Consider the following 27858-nt stretch of genomic DNA (forward strand, 5'->3'; position numbering starts at 1 on the left):
CACGACCTCCCTCTGACAAAACCATGCTGACTACTCCAATGAAACCTTGTCTATCTAAACAGATTAATTTTCTTCTTCAGAAGTTTTTCCCATAGTTTCCAATAGAGATCTATGACAAATGTTGAAAACATCCATTATGTAATCTGCTGCAATGTAATTATCTGCATAAGGCATAATAACAATTGTAAATACAACCTCTTAATTATAATTTTAATTCCGATCACACGATTGTTAACAGTTTCTCTGATCCTTAATTTTTTTAGGTGGTGTAGGAGTGCAGACAGATATGGGTTTTGTATTCCCTGACAGTATGAACAGCTGTCCCAGTGGGCAAGACCATTCTAAAAAAAGCGCTAACACATTAGGAGCTTAAAAATGTCTTTCTCCTGGTTCGGGAGTTTTGAACTGAGGTTACAGTCTCAGAATAAAGGATTAACCATTTTGGGCTGAGTTGAAAGCTGTCTTCATTTAGATTCTTTGGACTCTATACCTGAGGGAACTGTGGATCAGAACTTCCCAAAATGGTTATCTAGGCCCAGGTGGGGATGCGGAGCTCTGAGGAAGCAATGACAACCGTACAATTCTGACTAAGGTATAACGGCTGTTCTTCTACTCTAACAGGCCCCTGCTCTCTGATTTCTTACTGAAGGGCCATGTCACTTTTCAGGCCTCAAAATAGGATCACAATGTGGGAACCATTACTGTAGTTGCTTACTCTTGAATCTTGTCGGCAGTCAACAGATTTTTGGATGCTACAGGAAACAAGGGATATGGGGATTGTGCAGGAAGGTATAATTAAAGTCCAGAGATCAGCTCTGATTGTACTGAACCTAAAGGCTTACAGGGATGAATGGCCTACTCTCCTCCCATTTATATGTTCTTATGCTGGGATGTTTTTGGCTAAAGGTATAGAATATGAAAGCTGACATGTAATGGTGCATACAAATTAGTAAGGTAACAGTTGAAGACTCTGTCAGTTTAGGCTGCACTCTGTTGGAACAAAGTTATGTTACTACAGAGGATATAGCATTAATTTGCTGAATGTGTGAAGAATATTGATAGACTAGGAGATAGAGCTTTCAAGAACACAACAGAACAGACAGGATTGAGGCAATATGAGAGAAATGTTTAAAATTATAATGAATTTGGTCAGGGTGTTTATTGAAACAATTTTTTTCTTGTTTGAGGCTATAGAGCAAGGTGATATATGTCATTGTTTTAGGGTGGAGAGTAGGGAAAATTTCTTTTGCACAGAATTACATGGAATGTACAGCACTAACAGACCATTTGATTCAAGGTCCACGTTGATGATGATCCATGTCAGGCTCCTGCCATCATCCTACGTCTCACCCTGTCAACATATACTTCTATTTTTTTTCCTGTGTGTTTATCTAGCTTCCCTTTTAAATGCATCTAAACTATTCGCCACAACAACCCACTCTCTGGATAAAGGACAGCAGAGAGAATAAAAGGAAGGGTGAGAACATTTCATCTATATGTGTGGAGGCATCTACTTTAGTATTGCTAATGATCAGTTAACCTTTTGGAACATATTTCTGTATATTTAATAAGAAATTGATGAATGTACAGTCATAACTGTCTCAAGTGTTGAACCATTTGAGTATTTTAATGAATACACCACCTTAAAATATGCCCAGCAAATTTGCACTCATCAGAGCAGCATTCTTCAACATTTTCAGTTCTTTGCCCATGAAAGTTCACAGGAAAATTGTTTAACTGAGTTATCATTGCATCCACTTTAGGTTTATTTATTGGAAGAATCACCAGGCAGTTTGATGTTTGACTAAACAGCAGCTTGCAAGCTCAATAGCTTTGATTTGCTTCTGAAAGAAACTGGGTAAAATATACCTCTGACTCTCGAATCCTTTTGAGAATGGAGGTAATGTGATTGATTGCAGTTCTATAATTAACAAATCCTAATTTGGAAATATTTTGGAATTCCATCAGATCTTAATTTCTCTTCCTAATTCCTGTGTACTGAGGGGAAATCTGCTTTTTCATCTATAAATATTAACTGAGTGGTTTGGATCCTGGTCTATTTTGATTTCACTTCCTGGGAATAGTTGCGTATTATTTGCCTTAATATTCTGTGTTTAACATATTCCAGTGCATGACTAGTAATATTTTTATAAAGTGAGGATAGCAAAGGTTCTGGTTGCTCTTAGAGCTGGAGATTAGTGGCTGTGACTTGTTCTTCTCCTCTTAATTTTTTTTCCCTTAAGCTTTGTACTGTTTAATCTTGATTGGACCTTTTGGTGAATAAACATTTTCACTCGGAGGGTGGTGCGAGTCTGGAATGCACTGCCTGGGAAGGTAATGGAGGCTAGAAACATTGCAATCTTTTAAAAAATATTTTGGATGGCCTGTTGAAATATCATAACATTCAACGATGTGGGACAAGTGCAGGAAATTGGGATTAGAGTGACTTTAGTGGTAGTTATTTTTGGTGCAGACTCAAAGGACTGAAGGGCCTTTTTTTGTGCTCTATGATTCTACAGACTTGGTTTTTACAAAATGTTTGTATGTAATCTGCTCACCTTCTCTCTTCCCCCTCTCATTTTTATTTTCAAGGAGTCTTTTTCAATGAAGGCTGATGTTCCATCATCACCAACGACCAATCAGCAGGTTGGAGATGAACAAGATTCATCTCCTTCCAAACTATCCAAAGAGGAACTCATCCAGAGTATGGACCGTGTAGACCGAGAAATAGCCAAAGTGGAACAGCAAATCCTCAAACTGAAGAAAAAACAGGTACTGAAAAATTACTGCAAGGGGTAAGACACTAGTTTTTCACATGTGTAAGTGTGGAGCTACTTCCAGCTCTGTTGACTTCAACATTGGTTAGGAACATAAAACCAAAAAAACTTGCATTTATGTAGCACATTTCCTAACCAGGATATTTCAAAGCACTTGGAACCAGTGAAGTAAGTTTTGAAGAGGTAGTCACTATTTTAATTTTGGAATCGTAGTAGCTAATTTACTCATTTTCAGTATTACAGTAATATCAGATTGCTTGTTTTCGTCATATTAATTGACAAGTAACTAATGGCCATGACACAAGGACACATGCCCCAGCTAATCTACGATATATGACTTGTTTTTTATTTCCATTCAAAAGGCTGAATGACTCCTCCAAAAACCAGTAGCTCTGACTGTTCTGCACACCTTCGGTGCCACATAGGAGTTTTAACCATCATTTTTCACGCTCTAGTCCTGAACTGACCACTTTCTGACTTGGAGACAAATTATCATTTGAATCAGGGTTGACACTTGAAACTGGTTTCTGGCCTTTTTTCCTCCTTACTTAGGTTGTATTGTCCTTTGAAGAAATTCCTATGCTCTGGTACCATTACGGAAGAGATTAATGATGGAAGGGAAAGGATATTAAAGGTGCACACTAATTTACAAATGTTTAAAAGATGGATAGTTGACAAATCTACTAAAGTATCACTTTATTTTACTTTTGGAGTCACTGCTTCAAATTCCCATTAATTTGTTTGTTGTTGATTCAGGATTAGGGATAAACTTCTTTGATTAAAATTATTAATCTGTTCATAAAATACAGCAACACATTGTCTGGTATTACATAGACTGATTCAGCAATGCTATTAAATGAAACAATTGCTAGTTGTCATAAATATTGTCGTCTTGTCAGGGTTAATGATTTGATGTATTCTGGATTTGTCTCTTACCTGGCTCCTCAGCAAAAGCAATGCACTGTTTCATGTTTTGTAATGTTTAAAACTTCAGTAACTAGGTGTCTTTTCATTCCTTAATAACTGAAATGCAAAACAGAATAATGCAGATGCTAGACATTTGAGATAAAAGTCGGAAATGCTGGAAAAAGTTCAGCAGGCAAGGCATCACCTGTGACGTGAGAGAAATGGAGTTAATGTTCCAGGTCTGTGACCTTTCATCAGAACTTTATTTCTCTCTCCACACAGATGCTGCATAATATGCTGAGTTTATTCCTGGATTTTGTTTTTTTATTTCAGGACATCACCTGGAGGTTTTGCAGTGGCATTGGGATGCTGTTCTTTGGAATTTTTACATCATTCACTCAGTGCAGATTCTATTAGCCAAGATGTAATGATGTGGATGGGTGTAGAGGACAACTGCAACAAGTGGTCATCATTGCATCATCTGTAGATCTTTTATAATTTGTTAACATACACTTGCAATAACATTACTACTGTAATTTGTACACTTTCTAATTGCAGCAATGTACCATTGGTCATTTATAAATTAGTGATTTCTGTAATTGATTTAGAAGAGCTGACTCGCTTCCTACGTTCCAAAAGGTAAAGTACCATTTTCTGCATGAACGCTGAAGACATTTGTGAACTGTCCTTGAAACTACACTGGGATTAATAACAGTATTTTAGTCCTAAGGTTCAAAACTGTAAGCACTGAGAACCCTGCACTCTGAAAGTGGAAATCTTGAGTTAAGGAACAATAATAACCTGGAGTTGACATTGCTGTCATTTTGTTGATCGGATTAATGATTCTGGATGATTAAAGATAGATTCTGAAATTTGTCTCATCTCAGTTCCTTCCTGACCACTGACCTTTGATCTCTACCTGTAGAAATGTTGGATTTATTTCATTCCCTCCTGATGAAGGAGAATGTGATCTCGTTTGCATTCAGCAGAGGTACCAAAGTGATCTGATGACAGTTTGTGATGAGATTTAAGATGGCCAAATGGTTGTTTGGTCAAGGAATGCAAATTAGCTTAGTTGATGGTTATAACTTAAAAATAGAGTAAAAATGGAATATTAAGTGGTTTTTTTAGCCTTTTATTCTTGCATGCACTTACCCTAGTCAGCTTTTCTAATCTGAAAGATCTTGCCTGCTGCATTTTAACTTGGACACCAACATGATGGAGCAGGTTTCATATTGTCATACATTGTCGAAGTCTTGTCAAGTTTCCTTGATGTTAGATCTTCACATTTCTGTCTGCTGTAGTCCTGTTTCTGTGTTACTGTTCTCCAGGTATCAACTACCTCCCAGTACTTTGTTTAATTTATTTTGTGTTATTTCTCAACGTGGGTCCAGTTTTCCACGTCTTGTAAGAAATTAATATTGGGTCCTGTATTGCTGAATTTGAACCCCTCTCACCTGACATCCAGAATGGCAATTCCACCAAGGGCCAGTGGATAGTGATCAGAAACAGAAACTGCAGTTGGAGCAGCTAACAGTAACAGGGAGGGATGCAGCCATGAAAATGTAAATACAAAGGTGTGTATACTGGGGGCCAGTGTAAATCAGCAAGAATAGTAAGTTTTGTTTGAGCTCAAGGTTTGAAAGGTGGAGGAAGTGATGCATTGGAATAATCCATTGTGGAGGTGATCAGTCTTTTATTTTGCTTGATGCATAAAGCACTTTCCCCATTTGAGAGTAATCACAATGTTGTGATTTGATAGGGCATTTGAGCTTGTGAGTGCTCCAGTGCTGACCAGTGGCAAGTAAAGTTGGATTAGGTTGTGTATGTTGGCAAGAAAATTGACTCTGTCTTTGTGTTGCTTCATAGCAACAGCTTGAAGAGGAAGCTGCCAAACCTCCAGAGCCTGAGAAACCAGTCTCCCCTCCTCCAGTGGAACCAAAACATCGCAGTATCGTCCAGATTATCTATGATGAAAACAGGGTAAGGACTAAAACTTCAGGGAGTTTTCATTATTTCTCTTCTAAAGAAGTTGAGGGCTTTCTAAGTGATTTATCTGGTGTTGTTTACGCAGGCTATATCCCACATAGAATCTGGGGAGATTTGGTGGAAAATGTCAGGTTCCTTACTATAGGCTGCAGATGGATATGCATGATAATAATAGGCCAGTGTTGTCAGTTACTGAGATGATATAACCATGAATAAAACATGTCAGCATGTTGTTTCTAATGTCTACTAAGATAAGCAGCCTTTAATTTGACACGCCCTGTCCTCCTCAGTTGGTTTTCTCATGGAGATTTTTGAATTCAGTCTGCTAAATAAGGCAGTAAGAGCGCCCTTGTTCTAGCACTTTTAAAAATGCATATGGGCTTAAAGCCACACTACTTAAGTAACATAGAAACAGTAGAGTACACAGTATATTTGAGACATCCAAATTCAATTGGCAGGAAGAATAAAAGAGTGTGCCAGTGAAACCAGGCAAACTTCACTGCTGTGAAGTGTTAGTAATACTTAATAGCTTTATGTGTGGTTATATTCATTTATCTGTTTTTGTCTCCATCTCTAACATGAGCAAACTCTATGAACTCGGCAAGCCAACAGTGAATTCTGTTCTAGTCTAAGCAGCATCTGGGTACATAGAGACCTGTAATTATCCAGGAATTTCTTACAGGTATCCCTGTTTATCAAATTTTCTGTGATACATTTATAGCTACAAAACTAGAGGGTCCCCAAATCCACATCCAGTGTGAGTGCAAAATTTGTGAAGGCAATGGTGGTTCTCCCTGTTAGCTTCACAAACAGCAGCGTAGAGTCATATAGCACAGAAGAGGCCTTTGGCCGTCAGGTCTGCACTGACCTATCTAGATTAATCCTCCTTTCAAGCACTTAACCATTAGCCTTGCATGTTCAAATGCTCATCCATGTACTTTTTAAAGGTTGAGGTTTCCTTCTCTACTAATCTCCCAGGCAGTGCAGTCTAGATTCCCACCACCCTCTGGATGAAAAAAAAATTTCCTCAACTCGCCTCTTAAACCTCCTGTCCTTTACCTTGAATTATGACCATTTGTTATTGCCTTTCAACTATGGCCTATCCACCCTGTTTATGCTCCTCATAAGTAGTAGTTGATGAAAGAACAATTGATTTATAGGAGTAATGGTGGCTCAGTGGTTAGGACTGCTGCCTCACAGCACCAGGGACCCAATTCCAGCCTTGGGCAACTGTCTACGTTTGCATATTCTCTTTGTGTCTGCATGGGTTTCCTCCGGGTGCTCCGGTTTGCGGCCACACTCCGAAGATGTACAGGTTAGGTGGATTGGCATGCTAAACTGCCCCATAGTGTCCAGGGATGTGCAGGCCAGGTGCATTAATCATGGGCAATCGGGTTACAGGAATAGGGGAGGGGTGTGGGTCTGAGCAGATGCTCTTCAGAGGGTCAGTGTCAACTTGAGGGTTGAATGGCCTGCTTCCTTGCTGTAGAGATTCTGTGATTCTATGAATTAACAATAGCCGTGCCCAAGAAAGCCGCAGAATTGGATGGTTTCATAGCCAAGGTTGGGCACATGGAATCTGAGCTGGACTTAACCTTGTGTTGAATTTGACCTGGGAACAGTTGAATCATTGTGTACAATTCTAAATGTATCTTGATTTGTCACCTTAGTAGCATGACAATCACTGATGTGTCTCTGTGCATTGTTTGTTATCTGATTGCAATGTAATTTCCTGTATAGCTTCCAGTTGTAGAAGTTACAGGGCATAAAATGACCATTCAGCCCATGTCTGAAAAACTACCCACCCAAATTTCAGACACTCCCCACACTGCATGCACAGGTTTCTCCCCTTGTTTCCTCTAATCCTCCTTCTGGTCACATTAACTCTGTGACCCTGGTAACCAACTTCTCTGCTGGGGTAAACAGGGTCAACTCTGTCGAAGTCCCTTATTAATTTGTACACCTTAATTAAGTCACCCCAGCTCACTTCTGCCTTATCATCTCTCCACATTGTAAAATTTGCATTTCCCCAATTTAGAGCTTGTACTTCTATTCTGTTATCCCCTTTCATTCATAGAATCGTAGAATCCCTACAGTGTGGAAACAAGCCGTTCAGCCCATCAAGTCCACACTGACCCTCCGGAGAGCATCCCACCCAAGCCCACCCCTTACCCTATAACCTGCATTTCACATGGCATTTCACATGGCATTCCACCTAGCCTGCACATCACTGGGCACACTATGGAGCAATTTAGCACAGCCAATTCACTTAACCCATTTGCTAAATCTAACTGAATTTTTTTTATTCATTCATGGGCTGAGGGCATCTCTGGCTAGACAGCATTTATTGCCCACCCCTAATTGCCTAGAGGGCAGTTAAGAGTCAACCACATTGCTGTGTGTCTGGAGTCACATATAGGCCGGGTCAGTTAAGAATGGCAGTTTCCTTCCCTGAAGGACATTAGTGAACCAGATGGGTTTTTCTGACAATCAACAATGGATTCATGGTCATCATTAGATTCTTAATTCCAGATATTTATTGAATTCAAATTCCACCATCTGCCATGGCAGGATTCAAACCCAGGTCCCCAGGACATTATCTGGGTCTCTGGATTAACAGTCCAGCGATTAATACCGCTAGGCCATTGCCTCCCCCTTTTGACCACTATCTCTCAAACAATTCACCTGACCAGCTTCATTTCCTAAGACCTAAATCTAGAATCGCAGTCTGTGTCATTGAGGTTGTTACATGGTAGCTTAAAAAGTAGTGCTTTTGAATGCACATGTAGAATTTTGTGCCCTCTGTGCCTTTCATACTGTTTATATCCTAGTTGATATTTTAGTAGTTCAGGTTCCCAGTTTTTACTGGCATATTGATAAGGGCAGTGGCCCATAGGAAGATAGGACTACAAGTAGGCCATTTGGCCTTTTGAACCTGCTTCACTACTCAGTAGACTACAGCTGTGGTATCAACTCCACCTCTCAATGGAAATGAGGGAGAAATGAATAAATAAATACATTATCAATAAAAACATAGAACTAGACCCCATATACACTCCATTGCGAAGAAAAACCAGAAGTGAGGTAATCCAGCTCAACGGACACCAGAGTTCAAATAACAGGAGGGAAAATCCAACAGCGCTTCATCAGAGGCTGCACTGATGATATTATCCAGCAGGGTAATGAAATGTCCGCGAAACAACGAACCACTCGGCAAGCGAGCCAACCAACCACGAAATGTGGCCTAACTAAAGTTTTGTACAACCGTGGCATAACTTAACTTCTCCCCATCCAATGAAGATATGCCTTCTCGACTACCTTATCCACCTGTGTTGCCATTTTCAGGGATTTCTGGATCTGTACACCTAGGTCCCTTCGCATTTGATTTGATTTGATTTATTTATTTATTGTCATGTATACCTAAGTACAGTGAAAAGCTTTGTTAACGAGCAGTACAAGCAGATTATAGTAAGCAAGGACTTGCAGATCATAGGGTGAGGAGGAATCTTAGAGGCATACAGGTTACATTGCACAATAGGCAAGATAAACATTAGCAAGATCAATGTTATTTGAAGTTCGAGAGTCCATTCATCAGTATAATCATGACCAGGAAGAAGCTGTTTCTGAACCTTTTGGTGCGTGTGTTCAAGCTTGTGTATCTTCTGCCTGACGGAAGTGGTTGTAGGAGTATCAGAGTCTCAGTACCTTCTCCAACAGCCTCCCCACCGCTAACATCAGGCTCACCAGCCTACAATAACCTGCATTATCTCTGTTTCCCTTCTTAAACAAAGGAACAACGTGGGCCATTCTCCAGTCCTCTAGAACTTTGTCTGAGGCCTAAGAGGATGCAGGGATATCTGTTAAGGCCCCAGCTATTTCCTCCCTTGCCTCCCACAGTATCCTAGGATAGATCCCATCTTGTCATGGGATTTGTCCGCCTTAATGTGCTTCAAGACACTCAACGCTTCCTCCTTGATGTTGGCGTGCCTGAGAGTATTCACACACGTTTTCCTAACCTCAACATTTCTCAAGTCCCCTTCTTTGGTGAATACCAATAGAAAGTACTCATTAAGGATCTTGCCCATTTCCTCTGACTCCATACATATCCTCCCTCCTTTATCCTTGAGTGAGCCTACTCTTTGATGAACTACCTTCTTGCCCCTCCTTAACCCTGCTGGCCAAGGACATTTCATAGCCCCCTTTAGACCTCCTAGCTCCCCATTTGAGCTCCTTCCTACTTTCTCTTTATTCTTCAAGGACTTTGTTTTTAATTGCTTAGATCGTAGGTATGTGTTTTTTTTAACTAAGCTGATAATTTCCCCTGTCACCCAAGGTTCCCCAATCCTGCCATTCCTGTCCTGCGCTCTAATCAACAGATCCTTAAAAGACTCCCACATGTCTGTTGTGGATTTACCCTCAAATGGCAACTGTTAATCCACATTCTCCAATTTTTGTCTAATTCAGTTACAGTTGGCCTTCGCCCAATTTAACATCTTTATCCGAGGTCCATTCTTGTCCGTATCCATAAGTATCTGAAAATTTGTGGGGTTATGGTCACTATTCCCAAAATGCTCCCCCACTGAAACATTGATCATTTCCCAATACCAGGTTCAGTATGAATCTCTCCCTCATTAGACAATCCACATACAATTTCAAAAAACCCACCTGGACACACCAAACTAACTGCTCCCCATCCAAACCTTGCCTCTGAGTACCAGTCAACATAGGGGAGGTTAAAATTACCCACCACAACAACCCTGTTACTTTTACATCTTTCCAGAATCTGACTACATATCTCTTCTTCGATCTCCTGCTGGCAGCTGGAAGGTCTATACAATCCCAGCATTGTGATTGCACCTTTCCTATTCCTTAGCTATACCCATAATGTCTTGCTGCAAGATTTCTTCAGGATGTCCTCCCTCACCACAGCTGTGATCTGTTCCTCAACCAGTAATGCAACACCCCCACCTCTTTTGTTTCCTCCTGTCTTGTCTAAAACATCAATATCCAGAAAGGTTAAACTGTTAATACTGTCCCTCTTTCAACCATGCCTCTGTGATAGCAACAACATAATTACACGCATTAGTCCAGGCTCTAAGTTTATCTGTCTTGCCCGTCATACTTTGGAGGAAGTACCTGAGGGTTCTGAGGAAGGGTCACCGGACCCAAAATATTAACTGATTTTTTTCTTCACAGATGCTGCCAGACCTGCTGAACTTTTCCAGCAACTTTGTTTTTGTTACCTGTCGTACTTCTTGTATTGAAGCAAATACAGTCCAAACCTCCATTTCCGCTGAATTCAACAACCTCCCCCTGACTGCTGTTCCTCTTTGCTATATGTACCTTAGACTCAAGCTGTTCCTCAGTCTATAGTTTCTGACGTTCTGCTCCAGTCCCAGCCACCATTAGCACCACACCCCCACCGACCCTCACTGTCTTGAACCCTCACAGTGACACTTTCAAACCTCCCTGCCAGAATATTGGTGTCCCTCCATTCTTTCACATGTCCCACCTCCCCCCGCCTCCACCAGCTCTTTAGCCATGTGTTTAGTTATACTCTGTCTGTCTTCCTTGCCTCAGTAGCATGTAGCACAGGGTGTAAAATTGAGATTACTGCCCAAGCCTGCTGTTTAGTTTACTACGTAGCTCCCTGAATTGTAGTTGCAGGACCTTGTCACACTTCTGCCTGTTTAGCCTCCCTTTTCAGGATGCCCTGTACCTACTCGGAGACATCCATGACCCTGGCACCAGGGAGGCAACATACCATCCTGGAGTCTCTATCATGGCCGCAGAAGAACCTATCTGTTCCCCTGACTATCCAGTCTCCAATTACTATTGCTGTAATACGCTTCGTCCCTCCCCGCTGTACAGCAGGACCAGCTGTGGTGCCACCAATCTGACTGATGCTGCTGTCACCTGATGGGCCAATCTCCTCCTTCAGTATCCAAAACGGAATAGTTGCTTGACAGGGAAACAGCTGTAGGGGACTCCTGTGCACACTGCCTGCCCTGTTAATGGTCACCCATGTATCTTCCTGTACCTTGCGTGTGACCACCCTTCTATAACTTGTATCCCTGATGTTGTCCGCCATTTGTTTGTTCCGTAGCTCAAGCTGAGCCATTTCTTTGATGAACAGCTGAAGCTGGGTACACTTTCTGTACATGTCATTATCAGGACGCTGTTAGTGTCCATGACTGACCACATCTCACAGACAGAACACAAAACCCCACCAACGGATATGACCACGTCTCTGAAAACAACAAATACTGGAGATCACAGCAGGTCAGGCAGCATCCATGGAGAGACAGCAAGCTAATGTTTTGAGTCTAGATGACTGTTCTTCAAAGCTGAAATTGAGTGTTGGGAGGGCGGCATTTATGCTATAGGAGGGGGAGGGGGAGACGGTGAAGTAGAGAGTTCTGAGTGAGGAAGAACATTGATAGTTCGGATTGAATGATCAGAATGTGAGAATGGCAGAACAATGGTGTGTCTGACTGCCAAACTTGAAAGAGTAGACAGTCCCACTGGGGTGGGGGGAGGGGAGAGGGAAGAGAGGACATGGTGACGGAGAATGTAACAAGTAAAACTAAAAGAAAAGGAAGGAATAGGAATTGGTTCACAGTTTGAAGTTGTTGAACTCAATATTAAGCCCAGAAGGCTGTAAGGTGTCTAATCTGAAGATGAGATATTGTTTTCCCAGTTTGGGAAATCTGGAATCTGAATCACTGGAGCATTGCAGCCTACAGAGGACAGACAATTGGGCATGCGAGCAGGACGCTGTGTTAAAATGACCGGCTACAGGAAGGTCGGGGTCATGCTTGCACACAGACCCGAGGTGTTCTGCAAAGCGGTCACCCGGTCTGCATTTAGTTTCTCCAGTGTAGAGTAGGGCACTGTGGCTGCAGCGAATACAGTACACAAGATTGGAGGAGGTACAGCTTGGAAAGACTGTTTAAGCCCTTGGATGGTGAGCAGGGAGGAAGTGAAGGGGCAGGTGTTGCACCTTCTGTGGTTACATGGGAAGGTGCCATGGGAAGAGCGGGTACACGTATTAGTGGTCAATGAATGGACTAGGATGTCCGGGAGCGAATGATCACTGCAAAATGCAGATGGGGGAGTGAGGGAAAGATGTGTTTGCTGTGTTTGCTGGTGGCGTTCTGCTGGAATTGTCTGAAACGGCGAAGAATGATCATTTTTGTATGCAGTCTGGTGGGATGAAAAGTGACAACAAGGAGTTCTCGATCACACTGTTGTGAGTGATGGGAAGGGGCAAGGGCAGAAGCACAGGTAATAGTTTGGATGCGGTTCAGGGACCTACCAACCACAGTGGGTGGGAAATCAGTGTTTTGGAAGAAGCAAGCCATATCAGCAGCGTTGTTTTGGAAGGTGGCATTATCCGAACAGATACGACATAGGCGAATGAACTGGGAGAATGAGATGACGTTAAGCATCCACAAGGTAATGATCAGTGTGCTTGGCTACAACAGCACCACCTTTGTCGGTGGGTTTAATAACAAAGTTAGGGTCGGATCTGAGAGAGCCAAGTGCAGCAATTTCCGAAGGGGGACAGGTTAAAGTGGGTGAGAGGAGCAGAGATATTGAGACGGCCAGTGTCACGCCAGTAACTTTCAATGAAGAGATCGAGGTTGGCAGGTAAGAGGGCAAGGGAAAGGGTCCAAGTAGAGAGTGAATACTGGAGGCAGGTGAAGGGATCAGTGGAAGGGAGGGAGGATTCCTGCCCGAAGAAGTGAGCGCTGAGATGGAGGCGGCAGAAAAACAGCTGAACATCATAGTAAGCCTGAAATTCATTAAGGTAGGAGTGTAAGGATATGAAGCCAAGTCCTTTGCTGAGGGGAAGGTCAGGAGGTATGGTGAAAACACAACAAGGGCTGGGGTTGGGGAGTGTTACCTCAGGGGGACAGAAAGCAATGGTATCTGAGGGCTGGCAAGGGGTGGGTGCTAAGGGACAGTAAGGGATCAGCTCTGAGTGATGGCAGGGAATGGAGTCCAAGAGGTGGAAATGGGAGAGCGGCACGGGACGGATGTTGAAGTCCGTGAGTTGCTGAAGCTTGGGTGCCTTGATGTCTGAAAGAGAGTCTTTTGTTGAGGCAACGGCTGAGATGAAGAATGAAGTCAAACTGGGGAACGGCACATTGAGAGAGGGTGAGTTGATGTTACTGCAGAGTGGAATCGAGTGTGTCCATGTAACAGCACATGGCATTGATCATGGAGCACAGGAAGTGGTTGGAGTAGCAGTCTGAAGATTGTTGTAGATCCTGGAGATGCTTGTAATTCTGGGTGGATTCAAAACACGAAGGATGAAACTTGAGTTGAAATCCACGTGGCGTAAGACAGAGTCATTGGCAGTCACTGAGAAAGGAAATATGGCTGTGAAAGCATGTTTTGGCAAACACCTTGGCAAACACCAGCAGTGAAATGGAAAACCACAAAAATGTACGTGGTGAAAGACACAACTGGAATCCCTGTCTGGAGGAAGAGCAAAATTTCTTCAGGATAAGTATTCCTCGAAGAGACAACGTAGGAGCAAATTACTGTAGATGCTGGAATCTGAACTGAAAACAACAAATGCTGGAGATCACAGTGAGCCAAGCAGCATCTGTGGAGAGAGAACAAGCTAACGTTTTGAATCTCGGTGACTCTTCATCAGAACTGAAGTTTGGAGGTGGAAGCATTTATGCTATAGTTGGTTGTTAGTTTATAAGTTTGATATTAGTTAACTATCTAAAAATTAGTTGTTACTTTCTGACAAATAGCCCCTCTATCATACTATCTAAACTCCTTGTACTGAGCAGAAGATGGACTAACTGTGATAACCCTTTAGAAAGACTGAGATACTTGTTCTGTAACACGGAGATTCGTTCACCTTTTAAAATACGTTAATTTCTTTGTCAGCGGAAGATATTGCCGAATAAATTTGATTGAATCCTTTGAAGAAATGCCCAGGTGTGTAGATGAGGGTGGTGTAATTGATCTAGTTTATTTGGATTTCAGCAAGGCCTTTGACAAGGTCTTATATGGGATCAAGAACGTCAAAGCACATGAAATGCAGCTTGACAAGATCGATCCAAATTGGCTTAGTGATAGGAGACAGGGTGGTGGTAGAAAGCTGTTTCTGTGCGCAGGAGGCTGGGGCACAGTAGCATACTGGAGGGATTGTTGCTGGATTCCTTATATTAAAAAAAAACAAAACTGTAGATTCTGGAAATGTGAAAGATAAACAGAAATTGCTGGAAAAACTGAGGTGGTCTGGGAGCATCTGTTGAGAGAAAGCAGACATAACGTTTTGGATCCAGTGTCCTTTCTTTGGAAGCAATTTCCATTTTTGTTCTGGATTCCTTATTGTTCAGGATATGTAATGATACAGAAGAAAATGTGCAGTGGATGATATATAAGGTTGTGGATGACACAAATATTAGCTAAATGGTTAATAGTGAGGAAGGAGGTCTCAGGTTACAGGATCATATAGTCAGACAGAGAGATCGGAAGCAGTTTACTGCTTTTAGCAGTTGAAGCATAGCTTATGAGAGCAGGGAGGTTGTGATGGGACTGTATAGGACTTTGGTTAGGCCACAGCTAGAGTACTGTGTGCAGTTCTGGTCTCCACACAATTGGAAGGATGTGACTGCACTTGGTAGAGGAGGTGTTGGGGGTGCAAAGGAGATTCACCAGGAATGTTGTCTGGAATGGAACACTATAACTATTAAGACAGCCTGATATTTTGTTTGTAATTCATATTTGGGATGTGGCCATTGCTGGTGCCCATCCATAATTGCCCAGAGAGCAGTTGAGAGTCAGCAACATTGCTGTGAGTCTGGAGTCACGTTTAGACCAGACCATATCAGGATGGCAATTTCCTTCCCCAAGGGACATTAGTGAACCAGGTGGGTTTTTCTGACAATCAGCAATTTGATGATCATCATTAGACTCTTCTAGTGATTCCAGGGTTTTTTTTATTGAATTGAAATTCCATCATATGCCATGGCAGGATTTGAACCCTGTTCCCCAGAACATTACCTGAGTCTCTGGATTAATAGTCTAGAGATACTGCCACTAGGCCATTGGCTCGCCAGGATAAACTCTGATTGTTTTCTTTGGAGCAGAGAAGGCTGAAGGGCACATGACTGAGGTGTGTAAAATTGAGGGGCATCGACATGGTAGATAGGAAGTTGAAGGGTCAGTAATGTAATGGGACAATTTAGTAAAGGATGGCTGGTTTAGGGGGAATTTTTTTTCACCCAAAATGTGGTGGGAATATAGAATGTTCTCCTTGGAAGGGTAGTAGAGGCAGGAGACTTCACAACCTTTTAAAAGTACTTTGGTGAGCACTTGAAATACCATAACCTTCAAGGCTGTGGGCCAAGTGCTGGAAAGTGGGAATAGTGTAGATAAGTTGCGTTGACTCAATGGGCCAAACAGCCTCTTCTGTACTCTGACATAATGCAACTGTAACAAGTAAAATAAAATGTTCAAATGTTTGTACGGTTAGGATGCTTGTGTTAACAATTACTTTGCTTAGCAGAAAAAAGCAGAAGAAGCTCACAAAATACTTGAAGGTCTGGGTCCAAGAGTAGAATTGGTAAGTTTCATGTATCTACTGTCCATGCAATGTTCTTTGTCTGCTGCATGCTTCTGATTTCAGTCATTCCAATGTTACCCGTGTATTATAACCATCAAAAGGTTGCAGTTATAAGATGCACACTGCCGATCAGATTACCGTTGGTTGCATTCATTTGTTCCTTACAGCCATGCCCACATCAGGTCAATGTGAAACACCCAGAAAAGATTCCATGTCCCACATCGCACAATTCAAATCATGATCTGACCTGAATAAAGACTGTACAATATGGACAGGCCAGTATATGATTAGTGATGGTGCCACATTCTTGTGCAAAATGTATGAAATTTTATATTTATATGTCTTTTACCAAAGAACATCCATCAGCACAAGGTTGGACAGTGTCTCCAAGGAGCATTTGTAGCTAAGAACATAAATGGGAGCATGAGTAGACCGCATGGTTCATTGAGCCTGCTTCAATATTCATTGCAATCATAACTGATGTTTGACTTCATCTCCACTTTGCTACCTGCTCCCTGTTTAACTTCATTCTTTGAGAGACCAAAAAGCTCTGTCTCAGCATTAAATGTTTTCGTTGGTGGAGCATTGACACCTCCCAGGGATAGAGAATTCCATTGATTCACAATCCTTTGAACAAAGAAATTTCTCCTCTTCTCAATCCTAATTGAGACTGCATTTGTGTTACAAATTCCCCACCCAGAGAAACAACCTCGATATCTACCCAGCGAAGCCGCTTCATAATCTTAAATGCTTCAATACAATCATCTCATTCTCTAAATTCCAGAGAATATAGACCTAATTTACTTATTATCTCATCATGGAACAGTAACAGTGTGTTGCGTCTGCACGATGCACTGCAGCATCTCACCAAGGCTTCTCTGACAGCTTCAACCCCATGACCTTACTACATAGAAGAACAAGGGCAAGAACTGCAAGTTCTCCTCCAAGCTATACACAATGCTGGTGCACCATTCCTCCACTGTCACTTGGCTAAAATCCTGAAACTCCTTCCTCCACAACATTGTGGGTGTACCTATACTACGAAGACTACAGTGGTATAAATAGGCAGCTCACCATCACCTCCAGGGCATTTAAGGATGGGCAATACATAAATGCTAGTATTTCTGGTGATACCCACGTCTCGTGAATGAATTTAAGAAAGCTCTATCTCATGAACCTTTGCTATGACACTTGCACTGCAGGTATCTCCTTCATTAAATATGGAGACCAAAATTACAGTCTTACACTGGGTATAGAACTAGGTGGGAAAGGTCTATCAATGTATTGACACTGGGTACAGTTCTGTTACTATAACAATAGGCTGCAGTGCTGATAGGAGCTGCTCCATAATTGTACAATTCTGAGTAGAATTTCTTCCTCCTTTCTGAAATAATGGGACTGTATTTACAACTTTCCATCTGCAGCAACCGTTCAGAATCTACAGAATTTTCAAGGCTGACCACCAGTACATCCACTATCTTGAAAGCTACCTCTTTCAACACTCTTTTAATGCAGATCCTGGGGATGTCTGCTTTCAGTACAGTTACTTTCTCCAATATTGAATCTTTACTTGTGCTAATTTATTTCTGTTCCTCATTCTGACAGTACCTCGATTCTATTATTTCTGCATCTTCCTCTCTAGAGAGAGTCCCATTGTCGTCATTTAAAGCTTCTGCCATTTCCCCATTTCACATCATAAATTTTCCTGTATCAGCCTGTAATGGACCTACATTTGTCTTTGCTCATGGTTTCCTTTTAATAAATCGACAAAAGCTTTTACAGTGTACTTTGTATTTCTTGTTAGTTTACATTCATATTGTATTCTCTCTATCCATTTCTCAGTCCTCTGCTGAACTCTTAAACACTCTTTTGTCCTTCGGTTACTGTATTTTTTGGGAAACTTTATAAGCCATTCCTTCACTCTAATAATATCTTTAACTTGATTGGTTATCCACATTTAACTCACTTTCCTGTTTGTTTTCTTTTGTATGTCAAAGGATGTTTATAAATATAAGTAATTACCTGTCTACAATTATAACGTTTAATCTATTTTCCTGATATATCATAACAAACTTGTCCATCATACATTCAGGTTTTTTGTTTAGATTTAAGACTCTAGTTGAATGACATTGGATTACACTACATTGTCTTCAAACTGAGTGGAAAATACCACCGTATTGTGGTCACTTTTCCTGAAAGACGTTTTATAACAAGATTGTTACTTAGTCCTTTCTCTCTGAAGATGCCAGATGTAAAATAGCCCTCCTGTTCCATAGTTGGTTCCTCCACACATTAATCCAGAAATCTTGTACACTTTCGAGGAATTTTGTCCTCCATAGCATTGATGCTCCTTATTTAGTCTTTAGATTGAAATTATCTGTGATTACTGCACTCTCCTTGTTATGGGTGCCCCTGATTTCTGCTATACCCTACATTATCACTATTATCTGGCTTATAGGCAATAACTACCAATGTTTCCGATGAAGAGTCATACTGGATTCAACATTCGCTCTGTTTCTGTCTCCACAGAAGCTGCTAGACCTGCTGAGTTTCTCCACATTGTTTTTGTTTTCATTTCAAATTTCTAGTATCAACAATATTTTGTTTTTATTATCCTAACGAAGTTTGTTGCGCTTTGCTGTTTAGAACATAAGAACTAGGAGCAGGAGTAGGCCGTCCGGCCCTTCGAGCCTGCTCCGCCATTCAATAAGATCATGGCTGATCTCGGATCCACTTACCCGCGTTCTCACTGTATCCCTTAATTCCTTTATTGTTCAAAAAAAATCTACCTTATCTTTAAAAACGTTTACTGAAGTAGTGTCAACGACTTCACTGGGCAAGGAATTCCATAGATCAACAACCCTTTGGGTGAAGAAGTTCCTTCTCAATTCAGCCCTAAATCTGCTCCCTCTAATCTTGAGGCTGTGCCCTCTTGTCCTAGCTTCACCTGCCAGTGGAAACATGCTCTCTACTTCTATCTTAGCTATTCCCTTCATAATTTTATATGTTTCTATAAGATCTCCCCTCAATCCTCTGAATTCCAATGAATATAATCCCAATCTACTCAGTCTCTCCTCATAAGCCAACCCCCTCAAATCCGGAATCAACCTAGTGAACCTCCTTTGCACCCCCTCCAGTGTCAGTAGATCCTTTCTCAAGTAAGGAGACCAAAACTGCACACAGTACTCCAGGTGTAGCCTCACCAACACCTTGTACAGCTGCAACATAACCTCTATGCTTTTAATCTCAATCCCTTTAGCAATGAAGGACAAAATTCCATTTTCCTTCCTAATTACTTGTTGTACCTGCAGACCTACCTTCTGTGATTCATGCACAAGGACACCCAGGTCCCTCTGCATAGCAGCATGCTGCAACTTTTTACCATTCAAGTAATGATCCTTTTTTACTATTACTCCGACCAAAATGTATGACTTCACATTTATTTACATTGTATTCCATCTGCCAGACCTTTGCCCACTCACTCAATGTATCTATGTTCCTCTGCAAAGTTTCACAGTCCTCTGCAAACTTTGCTCTACCACTCATCTTAGTGTCATCTGCAAACTTTGACACCCTACACGTGGTCCCCAACTTCAAATCATCGATATAAATTGTAAATAATTGCGGTCCCAACACTGATCCCTGAGGCACACCACTAGTCACTGACTGCCAGCTGGAATAGCACTCATTTATCCCCACTCTTTGCTTCCTGTAAGTCAACCAATCCTCTATCCATGCTAATACTTTACCCTTAACGTCATGCATCCTTATCTTACGCAGTAGCCTCTTGTGCGGCACCTTGTCAAAGGCCTTTTGGAACTCGAGGTACACCACGTCCACTGGGTCCCCATTGTCCACCTCGCTCGTAACGTCTTCATAGAATTCCAAAAGCTTTGTCAAGCATGACCTGCCCTTCATGAATCCATGCTGCGTCTGCCCAACGGGACAATTTCTATCAAGATGCCTTGCTATTTCTTCCTTGATCATAGACTCAAGCATCTTCCCCATTACAGAGGTTAAGCTAACCGGTCTATAATTCCCCATCTTTTGTCTACTTCCCTTTTTAAACAGTGGCGTCACATTTGCTGTTTTCCAATCTGCTGGGACTGCCCCAGAGTCCAGCGAATTTTGGGAAATTATCGCCAGTGCACCTGCTATTTTTCCTGCCATCTCATTTAGTACCCTGGGATGCATTCCATCAGGGCCAGGAGACTTATCAATCCATAGCCCAACACTACCTCTTCCGTAATTATGATTGTTTCCAGGTCCTCACCTACCTTCGTCTCTTTGTCAATTACTGGCATGTTATTAGTATCCTCCACTGTGAAGACCAATACAAAATACCTGTTCAATGCCTCGGCCATTTCATCATATCCCATAACTACACTCCCCTTCTCATCCTGTAAAGGGCCAACGTTTACTTTAGCCACTCTTTTTCGTTTTATATATTTATAGAAACTTTTCCTATCTGTCTTTATATTCTGTGCTAGTTTTTTCTCATGTTCTATCTTACTTTTCTTTATAGCTCTTTTTGTGGCTTTCTGTTGACCTTCAAAGTTTTCCCAATCTTCTAGTTTCATGCTGTTTTTGTCCACTTTGTATGCCTTCTCTTTCAATTTGATAGCGTCCCTTATTTCTTTAGACACCCATGGCGGATTACCCCTTTTCCTACAGTCCTTCCTTTTCACTGGAATATACTTTTGCTGAGCACTTCGAAAAATTGCTTTGAAAGTCCTCCACGTGCTAGCGAGGCGAGGAATAGGGAGAGAGAGCAGTTGAACACGTGGCTACAGGGATGGTGCAGGAGGGAGGGATTCAGATACCTGGATAATTGGGGCTCATTCTGGGGTAAGTGGGACCTCTACAAACGGGATGGTCTACACCTGAACCAGAGGGGTACCAATATCCTGGGGGGGAAATTTGCTAATGCTCTTCGGGAGGGTTTAAACTAATTCAGCAGGGGGATGGGAACCTGAATTGTAGCTCCAGTGTACAGGAGGTTGAGAGTAGTGAGGTCATGAATAAGGTTTCAAGGTCGCAGGAGTGCACCGGCAGGCAGGAAGGTGGTTTGAAGTGTGTCTACTTCAATGCCAGGAGCATCCGGAATAAAGTGGGTGAACTTGCAGCATGGGTTGGTACCTGGGACTTCGATGTTGTGGCCATTTCGGAGACATGGATAGAGCAGGGACAGGAATGGTTGTTGCAGGTTCCGGGGTTTAGATGTTTCAGTAACATCAGGGAAGGTGGTAAAAGAGGGCGAGGTGTGGCATTGTTAGTCAAGGACAGTATTACGGTGGCAGAAAGGACATTTGATGACAACTCGTCTACTGAGGTAGTATGGGCTGAGGTTAGAACCAGGAAAGGAGAGGTCACCCTGTTGGGAGTTTTCTATAGGCCTCCAAAAAGTTCCAGAGATGTAGAGGAAAAGATTGCAAAGATGATTCTGGATAGGAGCGAAAGTAACAGGGTAGTTGTTATGGGGGACTTTAACTTTCCAAATGTTGACTGGAAACGCTATAGTTCGAGTACTTCAGATGGGTCAGTTTTTGTCCAATGTGTGCAGGAGAGCTTCCTGACACAATATGTCGATAGGCCAACAAGAGGCGAGGCCACATTGGATTTGGTACTGGGTAATGAACCAGGCCAGGTGTTAGATTTGGAGGTAGGAGAGCACTTTGGTGATAGTGACCACAATTCGGTTACGTTTACTTTAGCGATGGAAAGGGATAGGTATATACCGCAAGGCAAGAGTTATAGCTGGGGGAAAGACAATTATGAGACGATGAGGCAAGATTTAGGATGCATAGGATGGAGAAGGAAACTGCAGGGGCTGGGCACAATTGAAATGTGGAGCTTGTTCAAGGAACAGCTACTGCGTGTCCTTGATAAGGATGTACCTGTCAGGCAGGGAGGAAGTGGTCGAGCGAGGGAACCGTGGTTTACTAAAGAAGTTGAATCTCTTGTCAAGAGGAAGAAGGAGGCTTATGTAGAGATGAGGCATGAAGGCTCAGTTAGGGCGCTTGAGAGTTACAAGTTAGCCAGGAAGGACCTAAAGAGAGAGCTAAGAAGAGCCAGGAGGGGACATGAGAAGTCTTTAGCAGGTAGGATCAAGGAAAACCCTCAAGCTTTCTGTAGGTTTGTCAGGAATAAAAGAATGACTAGAGTAAGATTAGGGCCAGTCAAGGACAGTAGTGGGAAGTTGTGCGTAGAGTCCGAAGAGATAGGAGAGGTGCTAAATGAATATTTTTCGTCAGTATTCACACAGGAAAAAGACAATGTCGTCGAGGAGAATACTGAGATACAGGCTATTAGACGAGAAGGGATTGAGGTTCATAAGGAGGAGGTGTTAACAATTCTGGAAAGTGTGAAAATAGATGAGTCCCCTGGGCCGGATGGGATTTATCTCAGGATTCTCTGGGAAGCGAGGGAGGAGATTGCAGAGCCTTTGGCTTTGATCTTTATGTCATCATTGTCTTCAGGAATAGTGCCAGAAGACTGGAGAATAGCAAATGTTGTCCCCTTGATCAAGAAGGGGAGTAGAGACAACCCTGGTAATTATAGACCAGTGAGCCTTACTTCAGTTGTGGGTAAAGTGTTGGAAAGGATTATAAGAGATAGGATTTATAATCATCTAGAAAGGAATAATTTGATTAGGGATAGTGAACACGGTTTTGTGAAGGGTAGGTCGTGCCTCACAAACCTTATTGAGTTCTTCGAGAAGGGAACCAAACAGGTAGATGAGGGTAAAGCGGTTGATGTGGTGTATATGGATTTCAGTAAAGCGTTTGATAAGGTTCCCCATGGTAGGCTATTGCAGAAAATATGGAGGCATGGGATTGAGGGTGATTTAGCGGTTTGGATCAGAAATTGGCTAGGTGTAAGAAGACAGAGGGTGGTGGTTGATGGGAAATGTTCATCCTGGAGTTCAGTTACTAGTGGTGTACCTCAAGGATCTGTTTTGGGGCCACTGCTGTTTGTCACTTTTATAAATGACCTGGATGAGGGCGTAGAAGGATGGGTTAGTAAATTAGCGGATGACACCAAAGTCGGTGGAGTTGTGGATAGTGCGGAAGGATGTTGCAGGTTACAGAGGGACGTCGATAAGCTGCAGAGCTGGGCTGAGAGGTGGCAAATGGAGTTTAATGCGGAAAAGTGTGAGGTGATTCACTTTGGAAGGAGTAACAGGAATACAGAGTACTGGGCTAATGGTAAGATTCTTGGTAGTGTGGATGAGCAGAGAGATCTCGGTGTCCATGTGCATAGATCACTGAAAGTTGCCACCCAGGTTGATAGCGTTGTTAAGAAGGCGTACATTATGTTAGGTTTTATTGGTAGAGGGATTGAGTTTCGGAGCCATGAGGTCATGTTGCAGCTGTACAAAACTCTGGTGCGGCCGCACTTGGAGTATTGCGTACAATTCTGGTCACCGCATTATAGGAAGGATGTGGAAGCATTGGAGATTTACCAGGATGTTGCCTGGTATGGAGGGAAGGTCTTATGAGGAAAGGCTGAGAGACTTGAGGCTGTTTTCGTTCGAGAGAAGAAGGTAAAGAGGTGACTTAATAGAGACATACAAGATGATCAGAGGATTAGATAGGGTGGACAGTGGGAGCCTTTTTCTTTGGATGGTGGTGGCTCGCACGAGGGGACCTAGCTTTAAATTGAGGGGTGATAGATATAGGACAGATGTCAGAGGTAGGTTCTTTACTCAGAGAGTAGTAAGGGCGTGGAATGCCCTGCCTGCAAAAGTAGTAGACTCGTCAACTTTAAGGGCATTTAAGTGGTCCTTGGATAAACATATGGATGATAATGGAATAGTTTAGGTTAGATGGGCTTCAGATTGGTTTCACAGGTCAGCGCAACATCGAGGGCCGAAGGGCCTGTACTGCGCTGTTATGTTCTATGTTCCACTGATCGTCACCTGTCCCACCATAAAATCTTTGTTTCCAGTCTACTTTTGCCAAGTCCTCCCTCATTCTATTGTAGTTCCCCTTGTTCAAGCACAGGACCCTGGTATTGGATTTTATCTTCACACTCTCCATCTGTATTCTAAATTCAACCATATTGTGATCACTCCTTCCAAGAGGATCCCTAACTATGAGGTCATTAATTATTCCTGCCTCATTACGCAGGACCCGATCTAGGATAGCTTGCTGCCTCGTCGGTTCCATTACATACTGTTCAAGAAAACTATCACGGATACACTCAACGAACTTGTCCTCAAGGCTACCCTGACCGAGCTGGTTCGACCAACTTCCATGTAGATTAAAATCCCCCATGATAATTGCCGACCATTTTTACAGGCATTAGTTATTTCTTTGTTTATTGCCCGCCCCAATGTGATGTTATTATTTGGTGGCCTATAGACTACGCCTATCAGTGACTTTTTCCTCTTAGAATTTCTAATTTCCACCCAAATGGATTCAGCCTCATTCTCCATAGAACCTGTATCATCTCTCAGCACCGCCCTGATGGCGTCCTTGAATATCAGGGCTACACCACCTCCCTTACCTTCCTGTCTGTCCTTCCGAATAGTCTGGTACCCCTGGATATTTAACTCCCAGTTGTGACCATCCTGTAACCATGTCTCCATAATGGCTACCAAATCATATTCATTCGCCATGATTGGTGCCGTTAACTCATCAACCTTGTTACGAATGCTACGAGCATTCAGGTAAAGTGCCTTTATGCTAGCTTTCTTACCCGCATGATTTCCAACATCTCTAATAATATCTCTTGAGTTATCCTTCCTTTTTGCTTCTTTCATAGTCTGTCTTGAACTTAAACCCTCCTGCACACATGCTAACCTGCTGCTTACCTTTTTATTTACCATCATACTCCCTGTCGTTTTCCCTTTCCCTTTCCCTTTCCCTTCCACCACCTCCCCCCCGCCCCAGCTCACTAGTTTAAAGTCCTAGTGAGCACCCTATTTATCCTTTTCACTCGAACACTGTGGTTCCAGATCGGTTCAGGTGGAGACCATCCCATCGGTACAGATCCCTCCGGTTCCAAAACTGATGTCAATGCTCCATGAAATGGAACCCCTCTTTCCCACATCACTCCCTTAGCCACATGTTTACTTCCCTAATTTTCTGTTCCCTAAGCCAATTTGCACATGGCTCGGGCAGTAATCCGGAGATTATGACCCTCGAGGACCTGTACCTTAATTTCGTTCCTAGTGCTTGATAATCCCCAAACAGGTCCTCCATCCTCGCCTTGCCTATATTGTTCGTCCCAACGTGGATCACAAAACTGGATCCTCCCCCTCCTGCTCCAATATCCTTTCAAGCCAGTCAGAGATGTCCTGTACCCTGGCACTGGGCAGGCAACACACCATGCGGGACTCCCAATCCAGTTTGCAAAGGATACTATCTATCCCCCTAACTATAGAATCCCCTATAACTACCACTTGTCTTTTTGCTCCCCCCTCTTGAATGGCCTTCTGCACCATGGTGCCGTGGTGAGCTGGCTCATCCTCCCCGCAGCCCTTTTCCTCATCCACACAGGGAGCAAGTATCTCGTACCTGTTGGATAAGGTCAAAAGCTGAGGCTCCTCCACTCCTGAACTCGGGATCCCCCTACCTGCCTCACTTGCAGTCACACCCTGTTGTCCCTGATCACTAACTGAATTTGAATTACTTAATCTACCAGGTGTGACTGCCTCCTGAAACAAAGCGTCCAGGTAACTCTTTCCCCCTCCCGGATGTGTCACAGTGTTTGAAGCTCAGATTCCAGATGTTCAACTCTGAGCCGGAGTTCTTCCAGCAACCAACACTTGCTGCAGATGTGATCACTGCCGTTTACAATGGGATCTTACCTTCACTAAAGTTTCAACGTCTTGTTCTTCAGATCCTAGAATCCCTACAGTGCGGAAAGAGGCCATTTGTCCCACTTGAGACTGCGCCAACCCTCTGAAGATCATCCAACCCAGACCCAGCCCCCACCCTATCCCTATAACCTCGCATTAACCATGGCTAATCCATCCAACCTGCACTACCCTTGACACTATAGGACAATTTTGCTCAGCCAATCAACCTAATCTGCACACCTTTGGACTATAGGAGGAAACTGGAGTACCTGGAGGAGACCCATGCATATACAGAGAGAACAGGCATATTCCATACAAACTGTCACTGAAGGCTGGAGTCGAACGCAGATCCCTGGCACTGTGAGGCAGCAGTGCTAACCACTGAGCCGCAGTGCCGCCCCATCTAAGATCCTCTCTCATTAATGCCCTGACCTCATCCCTTATTAGCAACTGACATTCATGCATGTAGTAGGCCTTGTAGGCCCACAAATGATGCAACACAAAAACAACAGAAGACCATGAAACCCAGAGCTTCTGTCTGCTTCTGCTTGCTGGGTCTGGACATTGTCCGCAAGTGAATGAAGGGTAGTTACCAATTTGGCCATTACATTTCTCTATTTAAAACCAAACCTTTAGGTGAACCTGAGTGATTTATAGATTGTGGATTGTGGTATTATGCACCTATAGGAAGATAAGTTTACTTAACGTTTTCTCTCTGCCCATTTGTTAAGACATTGCATGAATTTTTGATAGTGTTTTCAGAGTGGTACATCTATCATGCTGCTTTAAGGAGATGTGAATGATTTTTTGTTTCTGGGATTGTTAGGCCAGCGATTTAGTCTTAATTTTTTTTTGATCGATCATAACTATTCACTAATACATGTCGATAATCATCAATCTCAACTTTTTCAGCCACTTTACAACCAGCCATCTGATACGAAGATTTACCATGAAAACATCAAAACGTAAGTAACATCTGGTATGGTTGCTGTGCTGTATGCTATGAATTGGATTGAACAATATTATGCTGTAGGGTTTGCTGCCCTGAACCCACCATACTGGATATCAGTCGGTGATGTATGTTGGAGTTTATTCACCTCATGACCCATGGAAAGCTACTGCCATCTCATGAATCTATTTTGAGTAGTTCTTAAGCAGAATGGAGCAATCTGAACAAATTACTCAACTTCATAATTTAAAAAAAATAATGTCGATCTGTTGCTTCCTTACCCATCTCTTGGTCAATCCAGCCAAACTAATGTCATAAAATAGAATGTAAGATTGGTTAAATACTGTTGTATACCAGATTTGGAACGTAGTGATCTTGTGTTCTCCTTAACACAAAATTACCACTTTTGTGTAAGTTCAATTTACTTACATTTCAAAAAGGTTTACTTAACAGACAAACTGATAATTCACAGTTACAGAGCAACATTTGTACCTTAGTCTAGTATGCTGCTGCTTGGGCTCTTCATAGCTGCTAGTCATGTGGTGTCATTCTTGTCCTTGGCTTACAGACATACTCGGGTCTTGAAGCAGTAATCAACAGAACGTGCTGCATGTTTTCCTAAAATGGCCAGTGTTTAATATTTCTTGTTAGGCTGGAAATAGGCTAGCTTCACAGTAAACTCATTGTGTAAAAGACAAAAAGAAAATCTTTTGAAATACATAAATATGATGCTTAATTTGTGGAGATATACACTGAATATGTGTAATTTTTTAATGCTGTACTGTCTATTCAGCACAATTCTTTCAAGGTGTGCTCAATCATCTATGCCTAT

The 27858-nt window shown here is 42.4% G+C and overlaps 1 protein-coding gene across 1 annotated transcript in view; it reads left to right on the top strand.

The window, feature by feature from the left end:
• ncor1 (nuclear receptor corepressor 1) overlaps positions 1-27858 on the top strand; it is a 375214-nt gene that overhangs the window by 89299 nt on the left and 258057 nt on the right. Inside the window, exons 6-9 of the mRNA XM_048612313.1 lie at positions 2593-2772; positions 5553-5666; positions 16213-16269; positions 26990-27042. Of these exons, the coding sequence (XP_048468270.1) occupies positions 2593-2772; positions 5553-5666; positions 16213-16269; positions 26990-27042 (404 nt within the window). The remainder of the gene's footprint in view (positions 1-2592; positions 2773-5552; positions 5667-16212; positions 16270-26989; positions 27043-27858) is intronic.

The sequence above is a fragment of the Rhincodon typus genome, chromosome 26 (genome assembly GCF_021869965.1).
Source record: "Rhincodon typus isolate 14 chromosome 26, sRhiTyp1.1, whole genome shotgun sequence".
Lineage (NCBI taxonomy): Eukaryota > Metazoa > Chordata > Chondrichthyes > Orectolobiformes > Rhincodontidae > Rhincodon > Rhincodon typus.